The sequence below is a fragment of the Botryllus schlosseri genome, chromosome 11 (assembly GCF_051294905.1).
Source record: "Botryllus schlosseri isolate E-star chromosome 11, Bs_hap1, whole genome shotgun sequence".
Lineage (NCBI taxonomy): Eukaryota > Metazoa > Chordata > Ascidiacea > Stolidobranchia > Styelidae > Botryllus > Botryllus schlosseri.
Window position 1 is genome coordinate 21,977,829 of NC_137246.1, and position 11,862 is coordinate 21,989,690.

Consider the following 11,862-nt stretch of genomic DNA (forward strand, 5'->3'; position numbering starts at 1 on the left):
ATTGTACATTGTACAGCAAACAGATTTTACTCAAAAGCCGGCATTGGTCTCCATTGATTTTGACGTTCCATACCGAGATCGGTCATGACATTTGGCACAGTAAGTCTTAATGTTAGTATCGACCGCTGTAACAAGTTTTAAGTTTGTCACTGAACTATATGGGTGGTAATTTCGTTTCCAAAGTCGAGTGAGAGCTGACTCTTCATTTATCGCTAACAGATTTACGCAAAAGCCGTTATTGGTCTCTATTGATTTTAACGATGTTCCATACCTAGATCTGTCATGAGCTTTTGCACGGTATGTCTTGATTTTAGTATCGAACGCGGTGCCAAGTCTTAAAGTTGACGCTCAATGATTGAGGCAGTTATTTCGTTTTCGAGGTCGAGTATGGTAGAGATGCGCGCTGATCTGATACTTAGCCTACCCACATCATTGCGGATCTCACGCAAAAGCCGGTGTCTGTCTGTGCTAATCTAGTCTGCGTTCCATAACGAGATCGGTGATGATATTTCCAATGGTATATCTCGATGATCGCATGAAACAGCTAACTAAGTTTCTCGGTTTGCATTCAAATATTCACATAATTTTATGTTCGCCAATGTGCATTTCACTGTGAAATTGTGGCCTTCAAACCATTTGCTTACAATCCCCTGTCAAATGCGATAGCTATTTCATTTTCGATGTCGGCTAACAGCTGATCATTCGATCAGCCTATTCCTCGATTTATTTTACTCAAAGTTCGGTGTTCGTCTGTTTGTATTGATTTTGACAGTGTACCATGCCGGAATGGGTTATGAGATTGCGAATGCTACTTCTCGATGATTTCATGTAACAGTATGCTAAGTTTACGGCTTTCATTCATGTATTTATTGATTAATATATTTTCCAACGGCTATTTCGCAGCAGACTTATAGACAGTAAGCCGTATGTGTTGCGTCACAATCTCCAGTTTCAAGGCCAAAATGTATTATGTTGTTCCGAGACCGAAGTTCCGAGGCTGCTGTCCTTAGTTCATCAAAGACCATTCAAATTGATGTTCTGGATTCAATATGACAGGCCCAATCTATGAGATAACAATTGCGTATGTGTCCGAAGTCGTTGACCTCTGCAGTTAGGCTTACGCAATCTCTCGAGTTCTAGTCATTGGAATTAGTCTGGTCAAGTCAAGTGCGAACATGAATCGTATTGAATCTTTGCTCCGTACGTAGGCTAGTTTACGCAGTTGCCTTTAGAGCGAAAATTAAAGGTCTACAAATTGTCCAGTCCATTGATCCAATCGTACGCCGGGTACCTCCGCTTTGGTTGCCTATCACCTGTTCGTAACTCGTAACCACCAGCTCAGTGGTCGTAACACACCAGGATCGTGTACGAAACACTTATCGATTTGCGTAATCTCTAACTCTACCATGAAATCATAACGCATGCTACTAAGGATGACCTGATAATTGATTCGTGGCATAGGGACGATTCTTAGTTCACGTACATTATGTAAAATAATCCTTTGATTAAAAAAAATGAATAAAACATTTGTTACCACACTTCAAGTCACGGCTCACCGGCAAACCTCTCGCGGCACCTACGTTAAAATCACTGTTGTCGGGAAATTCATGTGACCATCATATTAAAGTTACTTTTTTACGTTGGAAAACGCCATTGTGACGTCATGTTGATAAAAGTCGCTCACAGCCCTTGCCCCACCACCCGATATTGTCACGAGCCGCCACTGATCCGTCCGCTATGTCATCTCATCGACGGGCAATCAGTCGCCAAATTGGCCCTGAACTCGCATGGCTGACTTCTTCGTTATTCTCCGCTGCTTCGAAACATCTTCCGATACGCCCCGGAGTCCGCTTTCCTTGTATTATATAACCGCCCGCTATGTCATCTCATCGACGGGCAATCAGTCGCCCAATTGGCCTTGAACTTGCATGGCTGATTTCTCCGTTATTCTCCACTGCTTCGAAACATCTTCCGATACGCCCCGAACTCCGCTTTCCTTGTATTATATAACCGCCCGCTATGTCATCTCATCGACGGGCAATCAGTCGCCAAATTGGCCTTGAACGCTCATGGCTGACTTCTCCGTTATTCTCCACTGCTTCGAAACATCTTCCGATACGCCCTGATCTCCGCATTCTATATTATATAACCGTCCGCTATGTCTATTTCGCGGGGCCCCGAACTCCGCTTTCAGTATCCGTCCGCTATGTCATCTCATCGACGGACAATCAGTCGCTAAATTGGCATTGAACTTGCATCGCTGACTTCTCCGTTGTTCTCCACTGCTTCGAAACATCTTCCGATACGTCCCGATCTCCGCTTTCCTTGTATTATATAACCGCCCGCTATGTCATCTCATCGACGGGCAATCAGTCGCCAAATTGGCCTTGAACGCGCATGGCTGACTTCTCCGTTATTCTCCACTGCTTCGAAACATCTTCCGATGCACCCTGATCTCCGCATTCTATATTATATAACCGTCCGCTATGTCTATTTCGCGGGGCCCCGAACTCCGCTTTCAGTATCCGTCCGCTATGTCATCTCATCGACGGGCAATCAGTCGCCAAATTGGCCCTGAACTCGCATGGCTGACTTCTTCGTTATTCTCCACTGCTTCGAAACATCTTCCGATAGCGGAGCCGCTATGTCTATTTCGCGGGGCCCCGAACTCCGCTTTCAGTATCCGTCTGCTATGTCATCTCATCGACGGACATCAGTCGCCAAATTGGCATTGAACTTGCATCGCTGACGTCTCCATTATTCTCCACTGCTTCGAAACATCTTCCGATACGCCCTGATCTCCGCATTCTATATTATATAACCGTCCGCTATGTCTATTTCGCGGGGCCCCGAACTCCGCTTTCAGTATCCGTCCGCTATGTCATCTCATCGACGGGCAATCAGTCGCCAAATTGGCCTTGAACTTGCATGGCTGACTTCTCCGTTATTCTCCACTGCTTCGAAACATCTTCCGATACGCCCCGAACTCCGCTTTCCTTGTATTATATAACCGCCCGCTATGTCATCTCATCGACGGGCAATCAGTCGCCAAATTGGCCTTGAACTCGCATGGCTGACTTCTCCGTTATTCTCCACTGCTTCGAAACATCTTCCGATACGCCCCGAACTCCGCTTTCCTTGTATTATATAACTGCCCGCTATGTCATCTCATCGACGGGCAATCAGTCGCCAAATTGGCCTTGAACTCGCATGGCTGACTTCTCAGTAATTCTCCACTGTTTCGAAACATCTTCCGATACGCCCCGAACTCCGCTTTCTTTGTATTATATAACCGCCCGCTATGTCATCTCATCGACGGGCAATCAGTCGCCAAATTGGCCTTGAACTTGCATGGCTGACTTCTCCGTTATTCTCCACTGCTTCGAAACATCTTCCGATACGCCCCGAACTCCGCTTTCCTTGTATTATATAACCGCCCGCTATGTCATCTCATCGACGGGCAATCAGTCGCCAAATTGGCCTTGAACTTGCATGGCTGACTTCTCCGTTATTCTCCACTGCTTCGAAACATCTTCCGATACGCCCCGAACTCTGCTTTCCTTGTATTATATAACCGCCCTCTATTTCATCTCATCGACGGGCAATCAGTCGCCAAATTGGCCTTGAACTCGCATGGCTGACTTCTCCGTTATTCTCCATTGCTTCGAAATATCTTCCGATACGCCCCGAACTCCGCTTTCCTTGTATTATATAACCGTCCGCTATGTCATCTCATCGACGGGCAATCAGTCGCCAAATTGGCCTTGAACTTGCATGGCTGACTTCTCCGTTATTCTCCACTGCTTCGAAACATCTTCCGATACGCCCCGAACTCTGCTTTCCTTGTATTATATAACCGCCCTCTATTTCATCTCATCGACGGGCAATCAGTCGCCAAATTGGCCTTGAACTCGCATGGCTGACTTCTCCGTTATTCTCCATTGCTTCGAAACATCTTCCGATACGCCCTGATCTCCGCTTTCTATATTATATAACCGTCCGCTATGTCCATTTCGCGGGGTCCCGAACTCCGCTTTCAGTATCCGTCCGCTATGTCGCGCGTGTCTACTGTTTATAAAGGTTAATGACCGAAAGCTCCGCTCTCCGCTAGTTCCGCTGTCTCCGTCTTTTAGGAATCGGCATTTTTGGCTCTCTCCGCCGTCTCCGTTGCTTCCGCGTTTTAGGGTCCGTTCTCCGCTGCCTCCGCTGTCTCCGCTGCCTCCGCTTCTCCGTCTTTTAGGGATGCCCTAGTAAATAACCAGTTTTCTTATTTTAACATGAAGGAGTTCAGTTAATTATCAGTTTTCGAATAGTATATTGAAGTTCTGTACCTCCAAAACCTATTCAGTATTAGTTTTGTTAGGAATTTCACAATATCATTTCTGTATCATCTGCGTTACAATGAAAGATTGGAAGATGTCAAAACGACTTGAAGTATAGACAGAGGCGGAGCAGGGCTCCTTCATGTTAAAATAAGAAAACTGGTTATTTACTATGGACACCATATACACTTATGATGACACATTTATGAAAGCAGGCACTACCGGTAGTTTAAAATTATATAACATGCCCTTTGTGTCGAAGAGATTCATTCTGAACTTATATTCTGCTCTTCCATATTTTTCCAATTCAAGGAGGATTACTGAAATGCAACCCATTTCCAACAAAACACATGACTGCTTTTTCAGAGAACTCCTAGCCTACAGACACTAAACAGCATGTATCCAACGACATTTGTTGCCATTGTTCTGGGATTTTGGTCTCTATTTCACTTATCCCATAGTTTTTTACTGGTAAGTTGATCAAGTAAATTGCATTTTAATCCTCGGCATTCTACATGAATATTTTTTCACAGAAAACACCTTACTTTGGGCATCGGTTGGAATCGTTTATATTGAACAATAATTTGTCCATATCGTACTTCCATGTTCGATGGGTGACATCAAGATGGAATAGACTTTTTATCAAGTTGTCAAGGATATGGTCGCCTCGGTTGAAATTGTGGTTCAATTGTGGTATAGTATAACTTGTGTTTTTTAGTCCATGGCCGCTGTACCTTACGCTTTTAAATTATAGGAATCTTGTTTGCGGGTGCAGCAATGGTGGGAGGAACAGTCACGCTAATCTTTACTCTACACACCACAATCAACACCATATTTTTCAAGCCATCAGCTGTAGTTCCTGATAAGCCAGTTTGTATACTTCACTGTTCTATGTTTGCTAATTCATGCTGATTGCAATATTCGCAGGTCCTGTCTGTAGTAGTCCCTGGTGTCAATCTACCTCTTCAAGATGTGGCATACTTGCTGCCTTCAATATTAATCAGTGCAATATTACACGAGCTTGGTCATGCAGTAGCTGCCGTGAGGTATTCTTCTATTAAAATGATTTTCATTTGAGACAATAACTTATCTATTTTAGAGAAGGGGTTCAGGTGAATGGATTTGGAATTTTTGCATTCCTTATATATCCAGGTGCTTTCGTGGACTTAAACACCAATGACATGAATAAAAAAAGTGCTATGTCAAAACTACGTGTGTACTGTGCGGGTGAGGCATTCGATACACTAATTTCATAAAATATACCCTATCTTGAATTATTTTCTACTTTTTCAGGCGTATGGCATAACTTCATCATCTGCATTATCGTCTCTATTTTATTACTTGGTTTTCCCACGATTATGTATCCATTTTATCATTCTTCCACTTCCACAGTTATTGTGACACACCTGATTCCGGTACGAGATTTTGTTGTTCCCCTTTTTATCGCATTGGTACTCAAATTACATTACAGAACACACCTCTTTCCGGTACTACGGGACTTCAAATCGGGGACAGAATCGCCAAGATTGACTCGTGTCAAGTTTCGAATGCCTCTCAATGGTTCAACTGTATAGAGAAAGTCAAAATATCTTCTCAATGGGGTGAGTTCAATGCATAAGTCACTAATTAGGACCATTCAGGGTTATAATGACCCAAAGTCGTGACTTGACTAGTTGATTTGTGTATTGACCTGATTCCAGTGGTGGTCAAAGTAGTCAAGAAAGCTACTCAAGTAGAAGTAGCAATGAAAAAATTTACTCAAGTATGAGTAGAAGTACTTCTTCCATAAGCAACCTAAAACTACTAAATGTCATGATATAGATATGGTGCCCTCCCCCATATTATAAGGCTCGTAGTTTAGTAGAAGAGCAATACAGAAAAGTTGTATCGGATACGGTGTACTTATTTACGCGATTAGTAAACGTTGATAAAAAATATGCTAGATCATAAAAATGCCATATTGTGTAGCTTTATTTCTGGAAATTTAAGGCATTAATTGCTTGTATCCTTCAACATCTATGTTCTCCGGACAAAAGAACTGATACTAATTAGAACTCAAAGTATGATACTGGGAATTGAAAAATATAAACACTACTTCTAAAAGCGGAAAATGTATTTCATGTCTTTAGTCCAGAAAGTTTCAAAGGTGTTATGCTAAAACAGGTCTAAAGCTAACTTAGGCAGAGAGGTGATTATGATTAATTATCCTGATGCGAGGTAGTGGCGTCTGAAATGTATTGATGAACCGATATACAGCACGGTGGGTTTTCTTACAACCACACTAATGTACATCGAATATCTATTTACTATGTGTGGACACTTCCTACGCAAAGACGAGCAAAGCTAATAGGCTACCTATGACGTAATAATGAGCAGTGGCATTTAAAATCAGACGTTTGTGCTCTCAATAACCGGTCTTCCTTGTTCACGAGTGTTCAGTTTATGTCACAGTCCTTGTACAAATAGAAAGTAATCGTTATTTCACAAAGAAATCGATTAAATATGGGAAGTAGTCGATTACGATTACGATTACTTCGGGATTTTTTCGAATGTAATCGATTGCGATTACGATTACTTGAAAATGCTGTAATCGTCGTAATCGATTACGATTACTAATGGCGATTACCCCATGTCTGATATATACTGTGATGAACTATTTCATATGGCCAACAATACGGTGGGAACGGAACCACGCAGCCCGCCACCTGAATTATATGCACCGATACTTTCGTGAAAACATATTTGTCATGGCATAACTGCGCAACGAAAGTTCTGGGATTTATTTGACTTTTATGAAAATTAAAGGTTGGTACTCCGTGAAACAGCCCCGAAATTCCTCAGGCTATCCCTCTTATTGGGGGATTGAACTACTTCTGCTTGACAAACTGAAAATAACTAAAAGTAAGTAATTAGATCACAACATACTGTGAAGTAGAAGTACCAAAAGTACCTGCTGTCGTTTTGCTACTTGACTCAATTACAGGTTCCTGCATGCCTCTATCAAAGATAAAGGGTCAGATGTCACATACAGCTTTTACTTCAAAAATTGCAAAAGGGTCAGACACAAAACCCTATCGAGATTGCTGCAACGCGCAGGCCCCAGCCACTCATCTCTGCTACGAATACATTTCGAATGGAGAGAGCGAAGTATGCAAGAGTGAAACTGATCAATGTATCATTAACTACACCGTGTCATTTCTTGAAAGCGCTTCGCATGCCTTCCAGGCAGAATGATGGTATCAGCACACAAAGATTGCATGACAAAGGAAGATTGCTTGAACAAAGACGGTTACGTTTGCGCCAAAGCGTACACAGGTTATATTATTGTGCACAAAAATATGTTGAAAAATTTTGCAAGTAGTATTTTGCTTAGAACCGGGATTGAGATTTATTCGCTTGGTGGTACATCGATCCAGTGCAGAAGCGCACAACGTGTTATATATTGGTGATCCTACCGATATCCTCAAAGCAGTTACAGTTTCGGAACTGATACCGCGAATGTCTCTGTTTCCTGTGCAAATGCCACGAATTATACAAAGATTCTTGCAGTAAGTACAATTTTGTGTCGCAGACAACAAGTATGAGATTGCACCATTGAAGTCGCACTAAGTGAAATTAACATATTCTACTATCCCAGGTATATGTTCTCAATGTCAGCTGCACTTGCATTGCTGAATATAGTACCTTGCTACGCATTGGACGGACAATGGGCATTCAATGTAAGTTGAAGACATGATTTCATAACAAAGTTACAATTATAAATAAGCACAGAAGTTAGCAGTCTAGCTTCTTTTCCTGGACCATTTCGACAGTTATTGCTCATAGAATAACAGTCTTTGGTTTTTTAGCTATATATATAGATTCTTTTTCGACCTCGTAAATAGTTTTTATCCTCTTCAGGCATTTTTAGAAGGCTACACCATGTTTGGCGATCGTGTCAAGCGGACAACTTCAAACGTCATTCTTTCCATCGGCACGCTACTATTAGGACTGAATGTATTATTTGGATTTATACACATGCTCATAAGATAACAAAGTATTGTGTTATGTAAATGCGTTTCGAGAGGACGAAGGAATAGTTATCGCGGAGAACCACAAAAAGACATTGAAGCACAGTAAGAAATGATTGCGAGTTGATCACAGTGCTGACCTACACAAAAGCAGGGGTGGAAGGTGTTTCAAGTCGTACACGAAATGAATACGGTGATGTTGGTCGGAGTGTACCGTGCAGAAATACGTATCGCGGCTGCGGACGGCAATTCTACGCTTTGGCAGAATGCTCTGGCTTGTTTTCCTTTTCATTACCAGCATTTTCTTTTTCACTGCCAGCGATTTCCTGACCATCTTCTCCCGCCTTGGCTATTATTGCATCTAACTCGTCATCCGTGGAGTAATATAGACTGATGCTGGTCGATCTATTGCATCTCGAGCATTGCGAGGAGCAGCGTGACAAATCGTCATCGTCAGAGCTGGGTGTCGTTATTGCGTCTTTCCTCGTCGTATCGTCAGGTGCAAAGTTTTTGGTGGACTCGACTTGGCCCGGCTGTTGTGCGTTGGACTCATCATCCTGAGGTTTCTGTATCAACAACACTGATTTGATTATACATCACTTTGAGCCATCAATTTGCATGACTGTGCTTGTACGTCACTTTTCATTCACGGTCTCACGCAAGCAGAGGTGGTCCACTTTTTTGAAGTACTCAGTCATCTACTTTCAGTACTTACTCAAGTAAATCTAATTATCTACTACTTCTACTTCACAATATTTTGCAATTTACTGTTGGTCAAGTAGGAGTTTTATGTTCTTAAGCAACAGAGAAATTCAGGGGCCATTTTTGCCAAATATACACAGAGCGACTAATGTACTTCCACGGAAGTCTTCGGTCAATATAATATATGTATGGTTCATGTGCACAATTTCATGGCAGTTTCTTCGTCAACGTTTGGAGTTGACGATCTACCGTATTTTCAGTTGCCCGCCTCATCGCACAAAGCGTTGATGTAGTATCCGATACAACTTATCCATATCGCTCATAGTCTTAGTAAGTACTCGTGTTGTAACGAGGGAGGATGCCATACGGTCACTAGAATGATAACAGGGTTAAGAACCGCAGTGCTACAGCAAAGCTAATCATTTGTACTATATGATGCAGTCCAGTCCTTATGCTGTTGAATGTATCCATCTCCTGGGATCTAGCAACACAAACCCAGCTCTCTGCACCATCCACATATCTAAATTTTCAGGATTTGATGGTTTGTGAGGGTTTATGACAGCTTCTCAAAGCTACCTCACATTAGTAGTTTTCAAAGCCAGCAAATTCTACTTCAATTAGTTTTGGGCTGCTTCAAAAAGCACTACTTCTACTACTACTTGCAGAGCTTTCTTGGCCACTTTGACCACCTCTGCACACAAGTAGGCCTAGTGCACAAGAGAGGAAGGTTACTATACCGTGACTTCATCCCTCTCGATATTCCTAGTATCCGAAGACACCTTATTCCTGCGCCTGGGATTTCGAGCAGCTCCCGACGTTCCATCACGCCGGACATCTGCACTGTTACCACAAATGCGTTGGATGCAAACAAGGCACTACCCGTGAGCAATTGCTGCTACCTGATACTTTCTTTATTAGACAATTCTTCGACGTTATCTTGACCCGATCCCACATCAGATTCATCTTGAGAATTATCCTCTCTGTTATAAAACAACCATCTTGTAAGTTAGCCTATTCACTTATTCAGCCTTTCTCATGTGCGGGTCGCCAATTTGACCGGTAATAGAATGGATTGTGCTCACAAGTGGCTGGGATCAGGGCAGGTCGAAGTAGTCACCGTCAGTACTCAAGTAGAAGTAAAAGTGACCCCATGTATTTCTACTATAGTAGAAGTAGCGATTAACAAGTAAACCAGTATGCATTTTAGGTCTAGCTTTGCATACAGTACTGTAGAAATATATTAAGTAGTAATAGTCTAATATCATAACCACTTGAGGAGGTAGTGCAGCTAGACAAAATCTACTTGACGTACCTCGGAAATTAGAAGTAATTAGTTACTGACCAGCTCTGACTGGGATTTTGAGTGGCAGCCACCAATGTGATTTGAAAATGAGAGGGCAATGTATTTTCAAAAATCACGATCGGTCCGAACCAATCACACATATCGACTAAATAGATATACAAGCAGGGTTGTAATGACTCGACTATAGTCGTAATTTTCCGTTGACTTGAGTCATTTTCGTGAAAGTGGAAATTGACTCGATTCGAGCCAATTTGTGTATTGACTCAACTTGTACAATTGTACATGACCCTACACATTCTATGTGACTTATTCAAGTCTCATATATCGGGACCGATAATTGAAAAATAAGCCCAGAAACACTTTCATCTGTTTGAATAAACTTGTTTAGAGCGAGAAAAATGAGCATATTACGAGTTTTACAGAAGTGAGGTGAACCTAAATTGAAATCGATACTGAACAGTAAACCCTATGCCATAGACTCGACTTGAGTCAAAACTATAAACGTCAAACTGACTTGTGACTTGATTACAACCCTGTATACAAGAATATCAGATTTTAGACTACCAGAACAAACTATAGTTTGAATCCACTTTTTTATAATAAATTGATGAATATGAGTTTTGATTCGACATAAATAATGGCCACCGGGGTCTTCAGTAGTAAAAGAAAATCTGAATAATTTGGTCAATAGCATTCCGCATCGTCATCATATACATAAAAGACACTTACTCATCAAAAACTTGCGCAGCCGATGTCAATGTGTCGTTAACTTGCTTAAATATTTGCTCAACCGCAGCTATGCTCTCTTGCAATCTCTTCTCTATCTGTTCGACCTCGTGAACAGCTTAACAAGGCAAAATATGATGTGGATTAGTTGCAAGCAATCCCTCAACCGACTCAGTACTTACTTATTTTTGTTCCACCGCTGCGTCTTGCTTTTTTTGTTTTCCAATTCGATACTTTTGGAGAGGTATTTCTGGAGTACTGCCAATAATAAACAACAAAATCATGCTAGGTCATGGGACATTTTGACAGGGGCCTTACCCTTTTCATCATCATTTTCCACAAGATGTACATGACGTATGAGAGCACAGCAATAACATAGAACGGTAATAAAGTGGAAGACCAACCGCCCCATCTTGACTTCGAACGATCTACAATACGACTCAAAATAATAATTCACAATAGACAAGCAACTTCAAGAGAGCAACCTTGCTGTGCTGTTTTACTACGTCCTCCCATGTTCAAATGCGGATGATATGACCGTTCGTCGGCCGTTTCAGCTGCAGATTTACGATTCCGCCTTAAAGCTATACAGATTGAAGATTTTTTTCCAATATCGTGACAAAATATCTCAATTAAAACACCTATAACTTACCTTGCTTATTCCGGTAAGTGACATATCCAGACATGAGCATCGATAAGCACAACGCCAAGATTGCAGTAACTACAATGCTTCTGCGCGATGTACTTATCATGCTGCTGGCTACAAGTTTAAACTCAGTATGAGTTATTTGGAATAAAT

At 41.8% G+C, this 11,862-nt stretch overlaps 2 protein-coding genes across 2 annotated transcripts; one reads left to right on the forward strand and one right to left on the reverse strand.

Moving 5' to 3' along the window:
* Positions 1–4,578: 4,578 nt before the first annotated feature.
* Positions 4,579–8,375, forward strand: LOC145450640 (membrane-bound transcription factor site-2 protease-like). Its single transcript, XM_080329149.1, has 12 exons — positions 4,579–4,793; positions 4,856–5,015; positions 5,077–5,192; positions 5,250–5,368; positions 5,422–5,549; positions 5,616–5,737; positions 5,794–5,923; positions 7,306–7,469; positions 7,529–7,637; positions 7,696–7,870; positions 7,960–8,041; positions 8,223–8,375. The coding sequence occupies exons 1-12, from the start codon at positions 4,719–4,721 to the stop codon at positions 8,352–8,354; spliced, it is 1,512 nt and encodes a 503-aa protein (XP_080185275.1). The 5' UTR covers positions 4,579–4,718; the 3' UTR covers positions 8,355–8,375.
* Positions 8,376–8,383: 8 nt separating this feature from the next.
* Positions 8,384–11,852, reverse strand: LOC145450645 (uncharacterized). The gene is made up of 8 exons (XM_080329156.1): positions 11,716–11,852; positions 11,549–11,647; positions 11,382–11,491; positions 11,246–11,321; positions 11,067–11,181; positions 9,934–10,014; positions 9,772–9,874; positions 8,384–8,898 (listed from the first exon to the last, which is right to left on the reverse strand). The coding sequence occupies exons 1-8, from the start codon at positions 11,813–11,815 to the stop codon at positions 8,584–8,586; spliced, it is 999 nt and encodes a 332-aa protein (XP_080185282.1). The 5' UTR covers positions 11,816–11,852; the 3' UTR covers positions 8,384–8,583.
* Positions 11,853–11,862: the final 10 nt, after the last annotated feature.

What these genes read in the sequence shown, in the direction of transcription:
- LOC145450645 (XM_080329156.1), bottom strand. Translation starts at nt 11,815, where the DNA reads ATGATAAGTACATCGCGCAGAAGCATTGTAGTTACTGCAATCTTGGCG. An exon ending in TAGTAAAACAGCACAGCAAG is followed by an intron (nt 11,492 to 11,548) that starts GTTGCTCTCTTG and finishes GTCGTATTGTAG; the next exon opens with ATCGTTCGAAGTCAAGATGG. An exon ending in GCTGCGCAAGTTTTTGATGA is followed by an intron (nt 10,015 to 11,066) that starts GTAAGTGTCTTT and finishes GTTTTATAACAG; the next exon opens with AGAGGATAATTCTCAAGATG.
- LOC145450640 (XM_080329149.1), top strand. Translation starts at nt 4,719, where the DNA reads ATGTATCCAACGACATTTGTTGCCATTGTTCTGGGATTTTGGTCTCTA. An exon ending in CATGCAGTAGCTGCCGTGAG is followed by an intron (nt 5,369 to 5,421) that starts GTATTCTTCTAT and finishes TATCTATTTTAG; the next exon opens with AGAAGGGGTTCAGGTGAATG. An exon ending in TTGTGACACACCTGATTCCG is followed by an intron (nt 5,738 to 5,793) that starts GTACGAGATTTT and finishes ATTACATTACAG; the next exon opens with AACACACCTCTTTCCGGTAC.